General features: G+C 62.4%; 1 protein-coding gene across 1 annotated transcript; it reads right to left on the reverse strand.

Annotated features, from left to right (window-relative positions):
* Positions 1-1,027: 1,027 nt before the first annotated feature.
* SMC1A (structural maintenance of chromosomes 1A) lies at positions 1,028-15,452 on the reverse strand (the record flags this gene model as incomplete). The annotated part of the gene is made up of 15 exons (XM_074167384.1): positions 15,272-15,452; positions 13,943-14,122; positions 13,476-13,622; positions 11,961-12,098; positions 11,586-11,702; positions 11,368-11,474; positions 8,474-8,615; positions 8,235-8,380; positions 6,241-6,394; positions 6,013-6,123; positions 5,292-5,448; positions 3,793-3,947; positions 2,008-2,159; positions 1,839-1,908; positions 1,028-1,138 (listed from the first exon to the last, which is right to left on the reverse strand). Coding segments are annotated over exons 1-15 (1,995 nt in total), but the record flags the coding sequence as incomplete, so codon positions are not given.
* Between the last annotated feature and the right edge of the window lie 202 nt (positions 15,453-15,654).

Genomic DNA, 15,654 nt, shown 5'->3' on the forward strand with positions numbered 1-15,654 from the left:
CCCCAATTGGAGTTCCTCCCACACCACATCACCCCCCTCCAGGGGCATTTCCACCCCCCAATGGGCATTTCTAACCCCCCCAAGGGGCTAATTGCCCCCCTCCCGGGGTATTTTTACCACCCATGGGGGGGTATTTACCCCATGGGGGGGTATTACCCCCTCCCCCAGCACCACAACCCTCCCCTCCAGGGGCATTTCCACCCCCAAAGGGGTTATTTCTACCCCCCCCCAACAGCCATTTCTACCCCCCCCAAGGGGCTAATTGCCCCCCCCAGGGGGTATTTTACCCCCCGGGGGGGGTATATTTATCCCCTCCTCCCCCCTCCAGGGATATTTTACCCCCTCCCCAGCACCACGTCTCTCCCTCCAGGGGCATTTCCACCCCCAAAGGGGCTATTTCCACACCCCCAACAGCCATTTCTACCCCCCCCAAGGGGCTAATTGCCCCCCCAGGAGTATTTTACCCCCCCCCCCGGGGGGGGGGTATTTATCCCCTCCTCCCCCCTCCAGGGATATTTTACCCCCTTCCCAGCACCACATCTCTCCCTCCAGGGGCATTTCCACCCCCAAAGGGGCTATTTCCACACCCCCAACAGCCATTTCTACCCCCCCCAAGGGGCTAATTGCCCCCCCAGGGGTATTTTACCCCCCCCGGGGGGGGTATTTATTCCCTCCTCCCCCCTCCAGGGATATTTTACCCCCTTCCCAGCACCACGTCTCTCCCTCCAGGGGCATTTCCACCCCCAAAGGGGCTATTTCCACACCCCCAACAGCCATTTCTACCCCCCCCAAGGGGCTAATTGCCCCCCCAGGGGTATTTTACCCCCCCCGGGGGGGTATTTATCCCCTCCTCCCCCCTCCAGGGATAATTTACCCCCTTCCCAGCACCACGTTCCTCCCTCCAGGGGCATTTCCACCCCCAAAGGGGCTATTTCCACACCCCAAAGGGTTTTTCTACCCCCCCCCAAGGGGCTAATTGCCCCCCCAGGGGTATTTTGCCCCCCCCCGGGGGGGGTATTTGACCCACCTCGGGGTAGACGCCGATGAGACTCTGGGCTTTGGTGTAAAACTCCTCCTTGAGGGAGATGACGATGGCCTGGAAGTTGGCGGCCGATTGCTCCTTGATGTAATTGGCCACCTGTGGGTGACACCCCCCCCCCCAAAAAAAAAAACAAGTCAGGGGACCCCCAAAACGGTGTGGGGGACCCCAAAAATGGGAAGGGGGGGGCAGAAAAAGGGGGTGGAAGAGCAGAAAATGGGGTGAAGGGCAATAAAAAACCCATTTTAGGGCACCGAAACCAGCCCATTGAGGGGAAAAATGGGGCTGGGGGAGGCTGGACACCCCCAAAGACCCCCCCAAACGTGGAGGGGGGGGGCCCCCAAATGGGGTGGAGGACCCCAAAAATAGGGTGGGGAACCCCAAAAATGGGCGGGGGAGGCAAAAAATAGGGTGGGGAGGCTAAAAATAGGGTGGGGAGGCCCAGTTCCCCTCCCCAGGGCACTAAATTCCCCTAAAATCTTTGGGGGGACCCCAAAATCCCTGGGGGGGGACCCCAAAACCCCAGGGAAACACTGCAAAATCCCTGAGGGGGTCCCCAAAACCCCTGGGGGTGACTTCAAATCCCGGGGGGGACCCCAAAATCCTGGGGGGACACCCCAAAATCCCTTGGGGGGGACCCAAAATCCCAGAGCAACCCCCTGAAATGCCAGAGCAACCCCCTGAAATCCCCAGAGAACCCCCCCAAAATCCCTGGGGGGGGACTCTAAATCCCTAGGGGGACCCCAAAAATCCCTGGGGGGGACCCCAAAATCTTGGGGGGACACCCCAAAACCCCCACCTTCCCAATGTTGGTGTTATCCAGCGCCGCGTCGATCTCATCCAGCACGAAGAACGGAGCCGGCTTATAACTGGGGGGGGGACAGACCCCCAAAAGAAGGTGAAAAGGGCTCGGACCCCCCCAAAAAGGGGTAGGGTGACCCCAAAAAAAGGAGGGGGGGGGGTTCTACCTGTGGATGGCGAAGAGGAGGGCGAGGGCGGCCACCGTTTTTTCCCCCCCCGAGAGGTTGTCCATGGGGCGGAATCGCTTGCCGGGGGCCACACAGTTGTAGTTGATGCCGTCCAGGTAGGGCTCCTCGGGGTTCTCAGGGCCCAGGAAGGCCTGGGGGGGGCACGGGGGGGGGACAAGGGGGACAAAAAGGGACGTTGGGGACATGGGGGGGGGACCTGTGGGGCCCCTGTGTCCCAACGAGGGGGGAGGAAGAGGAGGGGTGGGGGGGAATGCCATCCAGGTAGGGCTCCTCGGGGTTCTCGGGGCCCAGGAAGGCCTGGGGGGGGCACGGGGGGGGGACAAGGGGGATAAAAGGGGACCTTGGGGACACGGGGGGGGACCCACAGGGTCCCCGTGTCCCAACGAGGGGGGAGGAAGAGGAGGGAGGGGAGAAATGGGGGGGGGGAATGCTGTCCAGGTGGGGTTCTTGGGACCCAGGAAGGCCTGGGGGGGGGCACGGGGGGGGGACAAGGGGGACAAAAGGGGACGTTGGGGGGACATGGGGGGGGGGGGGAACACGGTGGGGGTGGACACGGGGGGTCCCTGTGTCCCTACGAGGGGGGAGGAAGAGGAGGGGGGGGGTGGGAATGCCATCCAGGTAGGGCTCATCAGGGATGACCATGCAAAGCCCCCCCCGTGAAGCCGGGACGAGCGTGCAAAGCCCCCCTGTGAGCGTGCAAGGCCGCGTGCAAGGCCTGATGTGAGGCCAGGGGTGACCAAGACAAGGCTTAGGTGGCCATCCAAGCCCAGGGGTGGCCATCCAAGCCCAAGGGTGGCCATCAAAGCCCAAGGGTGGCCATCAAAGCCCAGGGATGACCACGCAAAGCCCCCCCGTGAAGCCAGGATGAGCGTGCAAAGCCCCCCTGTGAGCGTGCAAGGCCTCGTGCAAGGCCTGATGTGAGGCCAGGGATGACCAAGACAAGGCTTAGGTGGCCATCCAAGCCCAGGGGTGGCCATCCAAGCCCAAGGGTGGCCATCAAAGCCCAAGGGTGGCCATCAAAGCCCAGGGATGACCACGCAAAGCCCCCCCGTGAAGCCGGGACGAGTGTGCAAAGCACCCCTGTGAGCGTGCAAGGCCGCGTGCAAAGCCTGATGTGAGGCCAGGGGTGACCAAGACAAGGCTTAGGTGGCCATCCAAGCCCAGGGGTGGCCACCAAAGCCCAGGGGTGGCCATCAAACCTCCCCCCCGTGAAGCTGGGACGAGCGTGCAAAGCCCCCCTGTGAGCGTGCAAGGCCTCGTGCAAGGCCTGATGTGAGGCCAGGGGTGACCAGGGCAAGGCTTAGGTGGCCATCCAAGCCCAGGGGTGGCCACCAAAGCCCAGGGGTGGCCATCAAACCTCCCCCCCGTGAAGCTGGGACGAGCGTGCAAAGCCCCCCTGTGAGCGTGCAAGGCCTCGTGCAAGGCCTGATGTGAGGCCAGGGGTGACCAGGGCAAGGCTTAGGTGGCCATCCAAGCCCAGGGGTGGCCACCAAAGCCCAGGGGTGGCCATCAAACCTCCCACCCGTGAAGCCGGGACGAGCGTGCAAAGCCCCCCTGTGAGCGTGCAAGGCCACGTGCAAGGCCTGATGTGAGGCCAGGGGTGACCAGGGCAAGGCTTAGGTGGCCACCAAAGCCCAGAGGTGGCCATCCAAGCCCAGGCGTGGCCACGCAAAGCCCCTCTGTGAAGCCGGGACGAGCGTGCAAGGCTCCCCACCCCCCCCCCCAACCCCGTGCGAGCGTGCAAAAGCCCTCGTGCGAGGTTACCTGGGCGCTGCTGTTGCGGGAGAGGGCCTTGTAGATCTCGTCGATGTTGGTGGCCACCGACTCGAAGCAGGCGTTGAAGCGGTCGAATCGCTCCTTCTTCATCTGCTCGAAGGCTTGCTTGGCCTTCTTGGCCCGTTTCCGCGCCGCCTCGAACTCTAAGGGGGGGGGACACATCATTGGGGACATCCTTGGGGACATTGGGGACATCCTCGGGGACAGCCCCACGGTCGGCGTCCCCGTGATAACGTGGGACGGTGCTGCCCTTGGGGTTGTGTCACCTGATGGCGCTTGTGTCACCCACGTCACCGTCCCACGTCTCCCTGGTGGCCCCATGCCTTTGGTGGCCCCACGTCCCCCTGGTGGCCCCACGTCCTTGGTGTTCCTAGGTCTCCCTGGTGACCTCCTGGTGTCCCCACGTCCCTCCTGTGTCTTCCCGGTGTCCCCGTGTCTTCTTCCTGGTGTCCCCATGTCCCCCACGTCCCTCCCGTGTCTTCCTGGTGTCCCCGTGTCCCCACATCTCTGTGTCTTCCTGGTGTCCCCACATCTCTCTGGCGTCCCCATGTCCCCCACATCGCTGGTGTCCCCACGTCCCGTCTTCCTGGTGGCCCCATGTCCGCCACGTCCCTCCCGTGTCTTCCTGGTGTCCCCGTGTCCCCACATCTCTGTGTCTCCCTGGTGTCCCCACATCTCTCTGGCGTCCCCACGTCCCCCACATCCCTCGTGTCCCCATGTCCCTCCTGGGTCTTCCTGGTGTCCCCACGTCCCGTCTTCCTGGTGGCCCCATGTCCCCCACGTCCCTCCTGTGTCTTCCTGGTGTCCCTACATCCCCCACGTCTCTCTGGTGGCCCCATGTCCCCCACATCCCTGGTGTCCCCACGTCCCTCCCGTGTCTTCCTGGTATCCCTATGTCCCCCACGTCTCTCTGGTGTCCCCATGTCCCTCCTGTGTCTTCCTGGTGTCCCTGTGTCCCCACATCTCTGTGTCTTCCTGGTGTCCCCACATCTCTCTGGTGTCCCCATGTCCCCCACATCCCTGGTGGCCCCATGTCCCTCCTGGGTCTTCCTGGTGTCCCCACGTTCCGTCTTCCTGGCATCCCCAGGTCCCCATGTCTTCCTGGTGGCCCCATGTCCCTCCTGTGTCTTCCTGGTGTCCCTACGTCCCCCACATCTCTCTGGTGTCCCCATGTCCCTCCTGTGTCTTCCTGGTGTCCCCGTGTCCCTGTGTCTTCCTGGTGGCCCCAAATCCCTGGTGTCCCCACATCTCTGGCTTCCCCACGTCCCCAGTGTCCCCATGTCTTCCTGGTGTCCCCAGTGTCCCCATGTCTTTCTGGTGTCCCCTTGTCCCCCACGTTCCTGTGTCTTCCCGCTGCTCCCTTTTCCTCCACGTCCCTGGTGTCTTCACGTCCCTGGTGTCCCCGCACCTCCAGCGCCCCCACGTCCCCGTCCTCCCCCGCCACGTCCCCGCCGTCCCCCTTCGGCCCCCCCAGGCCGTGTCCCCACCGTCCGACGTCTCCTGGAATTTATCCCGGACGCTCTCCAGCTTCTCCATGGCCTTCATGTTGGGGGCGGCGATGCGCTGGAGGACGCTCTGCTGCTCCGTCAGCCGCTGCTGCAGCTGGTTCATCTCCTGACGGATCTCCTCCTCCGCCTGCGCGTCCTTAGGGAGGGGGTGGGGGGGCGGGGTTTCGGTGGGCGGGGCACGGGGGCGTGGCCTCCGGGAGAGGGGGGGCGGGGCATAGTGGGGCGGGGCAGGGAATCCCACCGGGATGGTGGCTGAGCTGGGTATGGGGTTGAGCGAGGGGGGAGGGGGCGTGGCCACAGGAAAATGGGCGTGGCTTCTATCCAGGGGGCGTGGTCTTGTCCAGGGTGTGGTCTCGAGATGGGGGTGTGGCCTCAAGCGAGGGGGCGGGGCTATAGACAAGCCACACCCCTAGCAAAACACACCATGTAGGTAGTAAGGTGGGTGGGAAGGGCCAGGAGGGGGAGTGGCTCGGTATGCTAATGAGAAGTGGGTGGGGCTTGAGAAGGGGAGGGGCTTATCAAGGGGCGGGGCCACTTGGTCCTATGGGGCGGGAGGCGCCTTGGGGAAAGGGGTGGAGCTTTAAGGAGTGGGAGGGGCCAGAAGGAAACAGGAGGGGCCAGAAGGAAGCGGGAGGGGCCTAGGCGAGTGGGAGGGGCCCCAAAGGAAGTGGGAGGGGCCTTCCTTAAAGGGCCAGCGCACCTTGAGCTCCTCGGGCAGGTCACTGTAGTCGATCTCGATGAGGGCCTCCCGGGCGTAGAGGCTGGAGGTTCTCTGGGAGCTGCTCACCGGCTCCTCCCCGGCCGGGCCACCCTTTTTTGGGGGGGACACACACAAAAAAAGGGGGGGTGGGGGGTCAGGGCTGTCTCCCCCAACCCCACATGACCCCCCCACCCTGCCCCCCAAACCTCCCTGCGCTGGGTTCCCCACCTCCTCCTGGCTGATGTCGTCCATGGTGCCCTTGGAGAGGGGGAGCTTGATGTCCTGCATCTTGCAGGCCTGGAGGAGGTTGTGGCGGTCGCTGCGCTTCTGCTCCAGCTTCGTCTCGATGGCCGTCACCTCCTTCTGCAGGTGGGTCATCTCCCTAGGGGCAAAAAAAAGGGGTGGGGTCAGGACCCACAGCCCCGCCCACAAGGCCTTAGCCCCGCCCACACATCCCTAGCTGGGCCTGCAGCGCCTTTAGAGCCCTTGGCATCTCTTAGCCCCGCCCACAAGGCCCCTAGCCCCACCCACAAGGCCCGTAGACCCTCCCATTCCCCCTTAGCCCCGCCCACAGTCCCCCAGCCCCACCCACAAGGCCATAGCCCCGCCCACACATCCCTAGCTGGGCCTGCAGCGCCTTTAGAGCCCTTGGCATCTCTTAGCCCCGCCCACAAGGCCCCTAGCCCCACCCACAAGGCCTGTAGACCCTCCCATTCCCCCTTAGCCCTGCCCACAGCTCCCCAGCCCTGCCCACAAGGCCATAGCCCCGCCCACAGCTCCCCAGCCCCGCCCACACATCCCTAGCTGGGCCACCACTGCCTTTAGAGCCCTTGGCATCTCTTAGCCCCGCCCACAAGGCCCTCAGCCCCGCCCATGTCCCACCTACAAGCCCCATAGTCCCTCCCATGCCCCCTAAGCCCCGCCCACAACACCTTTAGCCCCGCCCACAACACCTTTAGCCCAGCCCCTACAGACTCACTCCTTCCCCACACCCTGTCCCTGCCTTGTAGGTCCCTCCCTCGGCCCCGCCCCCTTTCCCCTTAGCCCCACCCCCTTTCCTTCACCCCGCCCCTTCCAACTCAAGCCCCACCCTCACTTTTTGCCCCACCCCCTTTCCCAGAAAGCCCCACCCCTTTCCCTAGCCCTTCTCCTACAGCTCTACTCCTTCCCTATAGCATGTCCCTCCCCTTTAAGCCCCTCCCTCGGCCCCGCCCATTTCTATCAGCCCTGCCTATTTCCCATCGGCCCCGCCCCTTCCACCTCAAGTCCCGCCCCCCCGCTTTCTGGCTCCGCCCCTTTCCATAGCCCTGCTCCTACAGCTCCACTCCTTCCCTGTAGCATATCCCTCCCCTTTAGGCCCCTCCCTCGGCCCCGCCCCTTTTCATTGGCCCCACCCCTTCCACATCAAGCTCCTCCCCCTCGCTCTTTTGGCCCCGCCCCTTTCCCATTGGCCCCACCCCTTTCCATAGCCCTGCTCCTACAGCTCCACTTCTTCCCCATCGCATATCCCTCCCCTTTAGGCCCCTCCCTCGGCCCCGCCCCTTCCACATCAAGCCCCACCCCCTCGCTTTTTGGCCCCGCCCCCCTCACTTCTTGGCTTGGCCCCTTTCCATAGCCCTGATCCTACAGCTCCACTCCTTCCCCATAGCATACCCCTCCCTCCTTCGGCCCCGCCCCCCTTTCCCATCGGCCCCTCCTCCTTTCCCATCGGCCCCGCCCCCTCACTTCTTGGCCCCGCCCCTTTCCATAGCCCTGATCCTACAGCTCCACTCCTTCCCCATAGCATATCCCTCCCCTTTAGGCCCCTCCCTCGGCCCCACCCCCCTTCCCATTGGCCCCGCCCCCCTTCCCATCGCCCCCCCCTTCCCATCGGCCCCGCCCCCCTCACTTCTTGGCCCCGCCCCTTTCCATAGCCCTAATCTTACAGCTCCACTCCTTCCCCATAGCATATCCCTCCCCTTTAGGCCCCTCCCTCGGCCCCACCCCCCCTTCCCATCGGCCCCGCCCCCTTTCCCATCGGCCCCGCCCCCTCACTTCTTGGCCCCGCCCCTTTCCATAGCCCTGATCCTACAGCTCTACTCCTTCCCCAGACCCTGTCCCTTCCCTTTATACCCCTCCCTCGGCCCCACCCCCTTTCCCATCGGCCCCGCCCCCCTTCCCATCGGCCCCACCCCCCTTCCCATCGGCCCCGCCCCCCTTCCCATCGGCCCCGCCCCCCTCACTTGTTGGCCCCGCCCAGCTTCTTGCGGATCTCGTCCATCTCGTGGTTCTTGTCGTTCACCTCCGACTTCTTGGCCAAGTGCTGGTTCTTCAGGTCCTGCAGCTGCGCCATCGTCTCGTCGATGATCTTCATGTGCCGCTGCTCCTCCTGCCACGATTTGTCCCCCCAAATCAGACACACACCCCCCCTCAAAATACACCCCCCCCACCCCCCTTTTCTTTTTTCACAACCCCCCCAAACCTTCTTGAGCTTCTCGATCTCGGCCTCGTCCTTGCGCACCCCCTGCTCCCACATCAGCACCTTCTCCTGGTCCTCCCGCAGCTGGTTGCGCTCGAAATCCAGCTGGATGCCCAGGCGAGTCTTCTGGTTCTCAAACTCCAGCCTGGAAAACCAAAAAACAACAAAAAAAGGGGGGTGGGGTGTGTCCCCGAAATATTGGGGGGGGGTCTCCGAGGGGTTGGGGGGTCCCCGAGGGGTTGGGGAGGGACCTCGAGGTGTTTAGGGGGGTCCACGAGGTGTTGAGGAGGGACCTTGAGGTGTTTGGAGGGGGAACTCGAGGGGTTGGGGAGGTCCCAGAAATATTGGGGGGGGTCTCAGCAATATTGGGGGGGTCTCTGAGGGGTTGGAGAGGGACCTTGAGGTGTTTGGAGGGGACCTCGAGGGGTTGGGGAGGGACCTCGAGGGGTTGGGGGGGGGTCCCCAAGACATTTAGAGCATCCCTGAAATATTGGGGGGTCCCCAAAATATTAGGGGGGGGTCCTCAAGCTATTTCGGGGGGTCCTTGAGGTCCTGAGGAGGGACCTTGAGGTGTTTGGAGGGGACCTCGAGGGGTTGGGGGGGGTCCCCAAGACATTTGGGGCATCCCTGAAATACTGGGGGGCGTCTCCGAGGGGTTGGGGGGTCCCTGAGGGGTTGGGGAGGGACCTCGAGGTGTTTAGGGGGGTCCTCGAGGGGTTGGGGGGGGTCCTCAAGACATTTGGGGCATCCCTGAAATACTGGGGGGCGTCTCCGAGGGGTTGGGGGGTCCCCAAGGGGTTGGGGAGGGACCTCGAGGTGTTTAGGGGGGTCCTCGAGGTGTTGAGGAGGAACCTTGAGGTGTTTGGAGGGGGAACTCGAGGGGTTGGGGAGGTCCCAGAAATATTGGGGGGGTCTCAGAAATATTGGGGGGGTCTCTGAGGGGTTGGGGAGGGACCTCGAGGTGTTTGGAGGGCACCTCGAGGTGTTGAGGAGGAACCTTGAGGTGTTTGGAGGGAACCTCGAGGGGTTGGGGAGGGACCTCGAGGGGTTGGGGAGGGACCTCGAGACATTTAGGGCATCCCTGAAATATTGGAGGGTCCCCAAAATATTAGGGGGGGGTCCTCAAGCTATTTCGGGGGGTCCTTGAGGTCCTGAGGAGGGACCTTGAGGTGTTTGGAGGGGACCTCGAGGGGTTGGGGGGGGTCCCCAAGACGTTTGGGGCATCCCTGAAATACTGGGGGGCGTCTCCGAGGGGTTGGGGGGTCCCCGAGGGGTTGGGGAGGGACCTCGAGGTGTTTAGGGGGGTCCTCGAGGGGTTGAGGAGGGACCTTGAGGTGTTTGGAGGGGGAACTCGAGGGGTTGGGGAGGTCCCAGAAATATTGGGGGGGTCTCAGAAATATTGGGGGGGTCTCTGAGGGGTTGGGGAGGGACCTCGAGGTGTTTGGAGGGCACCTCGAGGTGTTGAGGAGGAACCTTGAGGTGTTTGGAGGGAACCTCGAGGGGTTGGGGAGGGACCTCGAGGGGTTGGGGGGGTCCCCAAGACATTTAGAGCATCCCTGAAATATTGGGGGGTCCCCAAAATATTAGGGGGGGTCCTCAAGCTATTTCGGGGGGTCCTCAAGGTCCTGAGGAGGGAGCTTGAGGTGTTTGGAGGGGACCTCGAGGGGTTGGGGGGGGTCCCCAAGACATTTGGGGCATCCCTGAAATACTGGGGGGCGTCTCCGAGGGGTTGGGGGGTCCCCGAGGGGTTGGGGAGGGACCTCGAGGTGTTTAGGGGGGTCCCCGAGGTGTTGAGGAGGGACCTTGAGGTGTTTGGAGGGGGAACTCGAGGGGTTGGGGAGGGACCTCGAGGGGTTGGGGAGGGTCCCCGAAATATTGGGGGGGTCCCTGAAATATTGGGGGGGTCTCCGAAATATTGGGGGGGTCTCCGAAATATTGGGGGGGTCTCCGAAATATTGGGGAGGGACCTTGAGGTGTTTGGAGGGGACCTCAAGGGGTTGGGGAGGGACCTCGAGGGGTTGGGGGGGTTCCCAAGACATTTAGGGCATCCCTGAAATATTGGGGGGTCCCCAAAATATTAGGGGGGGTCCCCGAGATATTTAGGAGGGTCCTCAAGGTATTAGAGGAGACCTCGAGGTGTTGAGGAGGGATCTTGAGGTGTTGAGGGGGGTCCCCAAGATATTTAGGGGGGTCCTCGAGGGGTTGGGGTGGGACCTTGAGGTGTCGGGGGGGGTCCCTGAGACATTTAGGGGGTCCCCAAAATATTAGGGTGGGTCCCCGTGATATTTAGGAGGGTCCTCAAGGTATTAGAGGAGACCTCGAGGTGTTGAGGAGGGATCTTGAGGTGTTGAGGGGGGTCCCCAAGATATTTAGGGGGGTCCTCGAGGGGTTGGGGTGGGACCTTGAGGTGTCGGGGGGGGTCCCTGAGACATTTAGGGGGTCCCCAAAATATTAGGGGGGGTCCCCGAGATATTTAGGAGGGTCCTCAAGGTATTAGAGGAGACCTCGAGGTGTTGAGGAGGGATCTTGAGGTGTTGAGGGGGGTCCCCAAGATATTTAGGGGGGTCCTCGAGGGGTTGGGGAGGGACCTTGAGGTGTCAGGGGGGGGTCCCTGAGACATTTAGGGGGTCCCCAAAATATTAGGGGGGGTCCCCGAGATATTTAGGAGGGTCCTCAAGGTATTAGAGGAGACCTCGAGGTGTTGAGGAGGGATCTTGAGGTGTTGAGGGGGGTCCCCAAGATATTTAGGGGGGTCCTCGAGGGGTTGGGGAGGGACCTTGAGGTGTCGGGGGGGGTCCCTGAGACATTTAGGGGGTGCCCAAAATATTAGGGGAGGGCATGCTCTGCCCCCCAAATGGTTTGGGGAGGTGGGGGGGGACGAACACCCTTTTTTTAACCTCTTCTTGGCGATCTCGTTCTGCCTCTTGACCTTCTCCTCCTCGAACTCCCGGATGTTCCTGACCCCGATTTCTCGGCAAAACTCCTCAAAAACCTCATCTTCCACCTACGGGGGGGGGGGGGGGGGGGGGGACAGGGACGTCAGCCTGGGGGCGGGGGCTGACGTTGTACCCCCCACACTTCCCCCCTGCCCCCCCCTCCAAAAAAAAAAACCCACCTGGTTCATCTTCTCCTTCAGGTCCTTCATCTCCCGCTCCCGGCCCTGGATGATTCTTTTGATATCGTTAATTCGTGGCCCAAAGTTGGCCAATTCGCTCTCCAGTTTTGACTTTTCCTGGAGGGGGGCAAAAAGGGGGGTCAGAGGGTGCTAAAGACCCCCCTCAATCCCCCCCCGTCCCCCAAAATCCCCCCTCCCCAGGACCGCACAGACCCAATATCACCCATAGGGAATGCACAGGGTGCCGCGAATCGCCCCCCCAAAAAGAGCTATATTTAGAGCTGGTAGAAGCTCCAACAGACCAAGAAAAGCCCCAAAAAGGGCAGAATTGTCCCCAAAATGCACCCAACACCCCCCCTCCCGGGGGGGGGTCACCTGGAGATTGAGGGCGAGGTGCCGGGTTTTGGTCTGTTCCAGGTCGCTCTGGGAATATTTGAGGCGCATTTGGAGGCCGTGGGCTTGGGATTGGACTTGCCGGAGCTCGGCTTCCTTCCTCTTGGCCTTCATCTGCTCCTGGAGGGGGGGGCAAATAAAAAAAAAGGGGTGAGGGGGGGGGAAAAGGGGGGGAATCCACCTGTTGGGGGGATGCCCTGAGCCCAGGGAGGGGGTTGTGCTTGGGTTTGGGGGGTTCAGTGTTGAGCCTGGGGATAGGAAGCTCCGAAATGCTGGAGAGGGAGGAGGAAGATGAGGGTTTGGAGGAGGAAGAAGGAGGTTTGGGGGGACGAAGGCGACGAAGAGGAAGGAGGAGGTTTGGGGGGAGGAAGGAGGAGGAGTGGGGGGAGGAAGGCGAGGAGGAAGACGGAGGAGTGGGGGGAGGAAGGCGAGGAGGAAGACGGAGGTTTGGGGGGAGGAAGGCGAGGAGGAAGACGGAGGTTTGGGGGGAGGAAGGCGAGGAGGAAGACGGAGGTTTGGGGGGAGGAAGGCGAGGAGGAAGACGGAGGTTTGGGGGGAGGAAGGCGAGGAGGAAGACGGAGGTTTGGGGGGAGGAAGGCGAGGAGGAAGACGGAGGTTTGGGGGGAGGAAGGCGAGGAGGAAGACGGAGGTTTGGGGGGAGGAAGGCGAGGAGGAAGACGGAGGTTTGGGGGGAGGAAGGCGACGAAGAGGAAGGAGGAGGACTGGGGGGAGGAAGGCGACGAAGAGGAAGGAGGAGGACTGGGGGGAGGAAGGCGACGAAAAGGAAGGAGGAGGACTGGGGGGAGGAAGGCGACGAAAAGGAAGGAGGAGGACTGGGGGGAGGAAGGCGAGAAGAGGAAGGAGGAGGTTTGGGGGGAGGAAGGCGACGAAGAGGAAGGAGGAGGACTGGGGGGAGGAAGGCGACGAAAAGGAAGGAGGAGGACTGGGGGGAGGAAGGCGAGGAGGAAGGAGGAGGACTGGGGGGAGGAAGGCGAGGAGGAAGACGGAGGTTCGGGGGGAGGAAGGCGAGGAGGAAGACGGAGGTTCGGGGGGAGGAAGGCGAGGAGGAAGATGGAGGTTCGGGGGGAGGAAGGCGACGAAGAGGAAGGAGGAGGACTGGGGGGAGGAAGGCGAGGAGGAAGACGGAGGTTTGGGGGGAGGAAGGCGAGAAGAGGAAGGAGGAGGTTTGGGGGGAGGAAGAGGAGGAGGAAGAGGAGGAGGAAGAGGAGGAGGAAGAGGAGGAGGAAGAGGAGGAGGAAGAGGAGGAGGAAGAGGAGGAGGAAGAGGAGGAGGAAGAGGAGGAGGAAGAGGAGGAGGAAGAGGAGGAGGAAGAGGAAGAAGCAGCTTTTCCCCCCAGGGAAGGAGCCTGAGGTTTCCCACCGACTCTGGGCAAACAAGACCCAAAAACGGGAGTTGAAAGAGGGGGGGGGGGGGGGGCGGGCTTTAAAAAGAGCCAAAATGGGCAAATAGCATTTTTTTACCCCATTTTTTTTTTACCTTGAGCTCCTCCGTCAACCGCTCCTTCTTCTCCTTGAGTTTATCCACCGCCTTCTCGTCCCAGCGTCGGGCTTTGGCTTTTAAATCGCTGGCCCCCCCCGAAATAACCCCCGATTTTTGGAAGAGGGTCCCGTCCAACGCCACCGTCTGCAAAGAAACACACCACCCCCCGCAAAAAAAAAATGGGGGGGGGGGGGGCGCATTAATTAACCAATATATAATGAAGGGAAAATGAAGGGGGGGGGGTGTGTGTGAGGGGTTGGGGGGGGGGGGTTTTAAGGGGGTGGCCCCCAATATTTTGGGGCATTGGTGGCCCCCGAAAGCGACGGAATGGGGCTGGGGTGGCCTAAGGTGGAAAGGGGGGGGGGGGGAAAGGGGAGAGGGGGGGGCATTAATTAATCTACAGATAACGATGGGAAAACGAAAGGGGGTGGGGTGGGAAGGTTTTAAGGGGGAACCCCCCCCACTTTGTGCCGTTGGTGGCCCCCGAAAGCGATGCGTCGGGCGTCCTCCACGTTGTCGCAGACCAAGGCGTTGCCGCAGGCGTATTGAAGGGCTTTTTTGATGTGGGGGGGTTCGTAACGGATGACGTCGATCACCAGTTTGGCCCCTTTCAGCTCCCGCAGCTTCTCGTCCGTCGGCTTCACCTGGGGGGGGGGGGGGTTGGGGGTGTTTAAAAATTAAGGGAGGGAAGGTCACCCCCAAATTCGACACCCCCCCCCCCCCCCCAAAACCCCCACGGAGGAGCAGGAGATCACAGGGATTCAATACGGACACTCAACCGCCCTCCCCGCCCGGGGTTCAATACAGACCCCCCCCTAAACCCTCCCTGGGGGGGGCTACAAGGTCCAAGGGGTTAAAAGGGCCCTCCCAAAACCCCCAGGAGGGGTAGGAGGGTCTAGGGGTTCAACGGGGCCCCCCCAAAACCCCCACGGAGGAGCATGAGGTCACAGGGATTCAATACGGACACCCAAACACCCCCATCCGGGGTTCAATACAGACCCCCCCCCAAACCCTCCCTGGGGGGGCTACAAGGTCCAAGGGGTTAAAAGGGCCCCCCCCAAAACCCCCAGGAGGGGTAGGAGGGTCTGGGGGTTCAACGGGGCCCCCCAAAACCCCCAGGGAGGAGCAGGAGGTCACAGGGATTCAATACGGACACTCAACCGCCCTCCCCGCCCGGGGTTCAATACAGACCCCCCCCCCCCCAAACCCTCCCTGGGGGGGGCTACAAGGTCCAAGGGGTTAAAAGGGGCCCCCCCAAAACCCCCAGGAGGGGTAGGAGGGTCTAGGGGTTCAACGGGGCCCCCCAAAACCCCCACGGAGAAGCATGAGGTCACAGGGATTCAATACGGACACCCAAACACCCCCACCCGGGGTTCAATACAGACCCCCCCCCAAACCCTCCCTGGGGGGGCTACAAGGTCCAAGGGGTTAAAAGGGCCCCCCCAAAACCCCCAGGAGGGGTAGGAGGGTCTAGGGGTTCAATAGGGCCCCCCAAAACCCCCAGGGAGGGGTCTGAACCTTGAGGTGTTAAATGGGGCCCCACAAAACCCCCAGGGGGGGACTCTGAGCCCTGAAGGGTTAAATGCCCCCCCCCCAAAACCCCCCAGGAGGGGTAGGAGGGTCTGGGGGTTCAATGGGTCCCCCAAACTCCTTACAGGACCCCCAGGGGTTCAATAGGGGTCCCCCCCAAACCCCCCCCCCCCAAGGGTGTCCCGGCCTCCCCAGGGTGGAAACCCTCAACCCGTGCCACACACCCCACCCCTCAAATTTGGGGGGGTGTCGCCGCTCCCCACCTCCAGATAATCGAGGGGCAGGAAGGTTTCGGGCTCCCCCCGTTGCTCCTTGATGTATTGGATACAATCGCGCCCCGTTTTTTCCGAATCCACGATGATGGCGTCCATGTTCTTCCCCAAAACCTTGGTGACGGCGATTTGGTATTTCTTCTGGGTGGGCTGGCAAAGGTCGATGAGGCGGCCGTACTTTTTTTTTTGGGGGGGTAGGGGGGGGGGAGAAGGAAAAATAAGGAGAAAAATAAAAAAATAAGGCTTAGTAGCAAAAAAATGGGGTTGACGACAAAAAAAAAGGAAAAAAAAAGACATTAGTGCCCCAAAATAAGCCAAAAAAGGGGATTAGCGCCCAAAAATAGGGCAAAAAAGGGGATCAGTACCCCAAAACC

This window comes from Numenius arquata, unplaced genomic scaffold (genome assembly GCF_964106895.1).
Source record: "Numenius arquata unplaced genomic scaffold, bNumArq3.hap1.1 HAP1_SCAFFOLD_1514, whole genome shotgun sequence".
Taxonomy (NCBI): Eukaryota; Metazoa; Chordata; class Aves; order Charadriiformes; family Scolopacidae; genus Numenius; species Numenius arquata.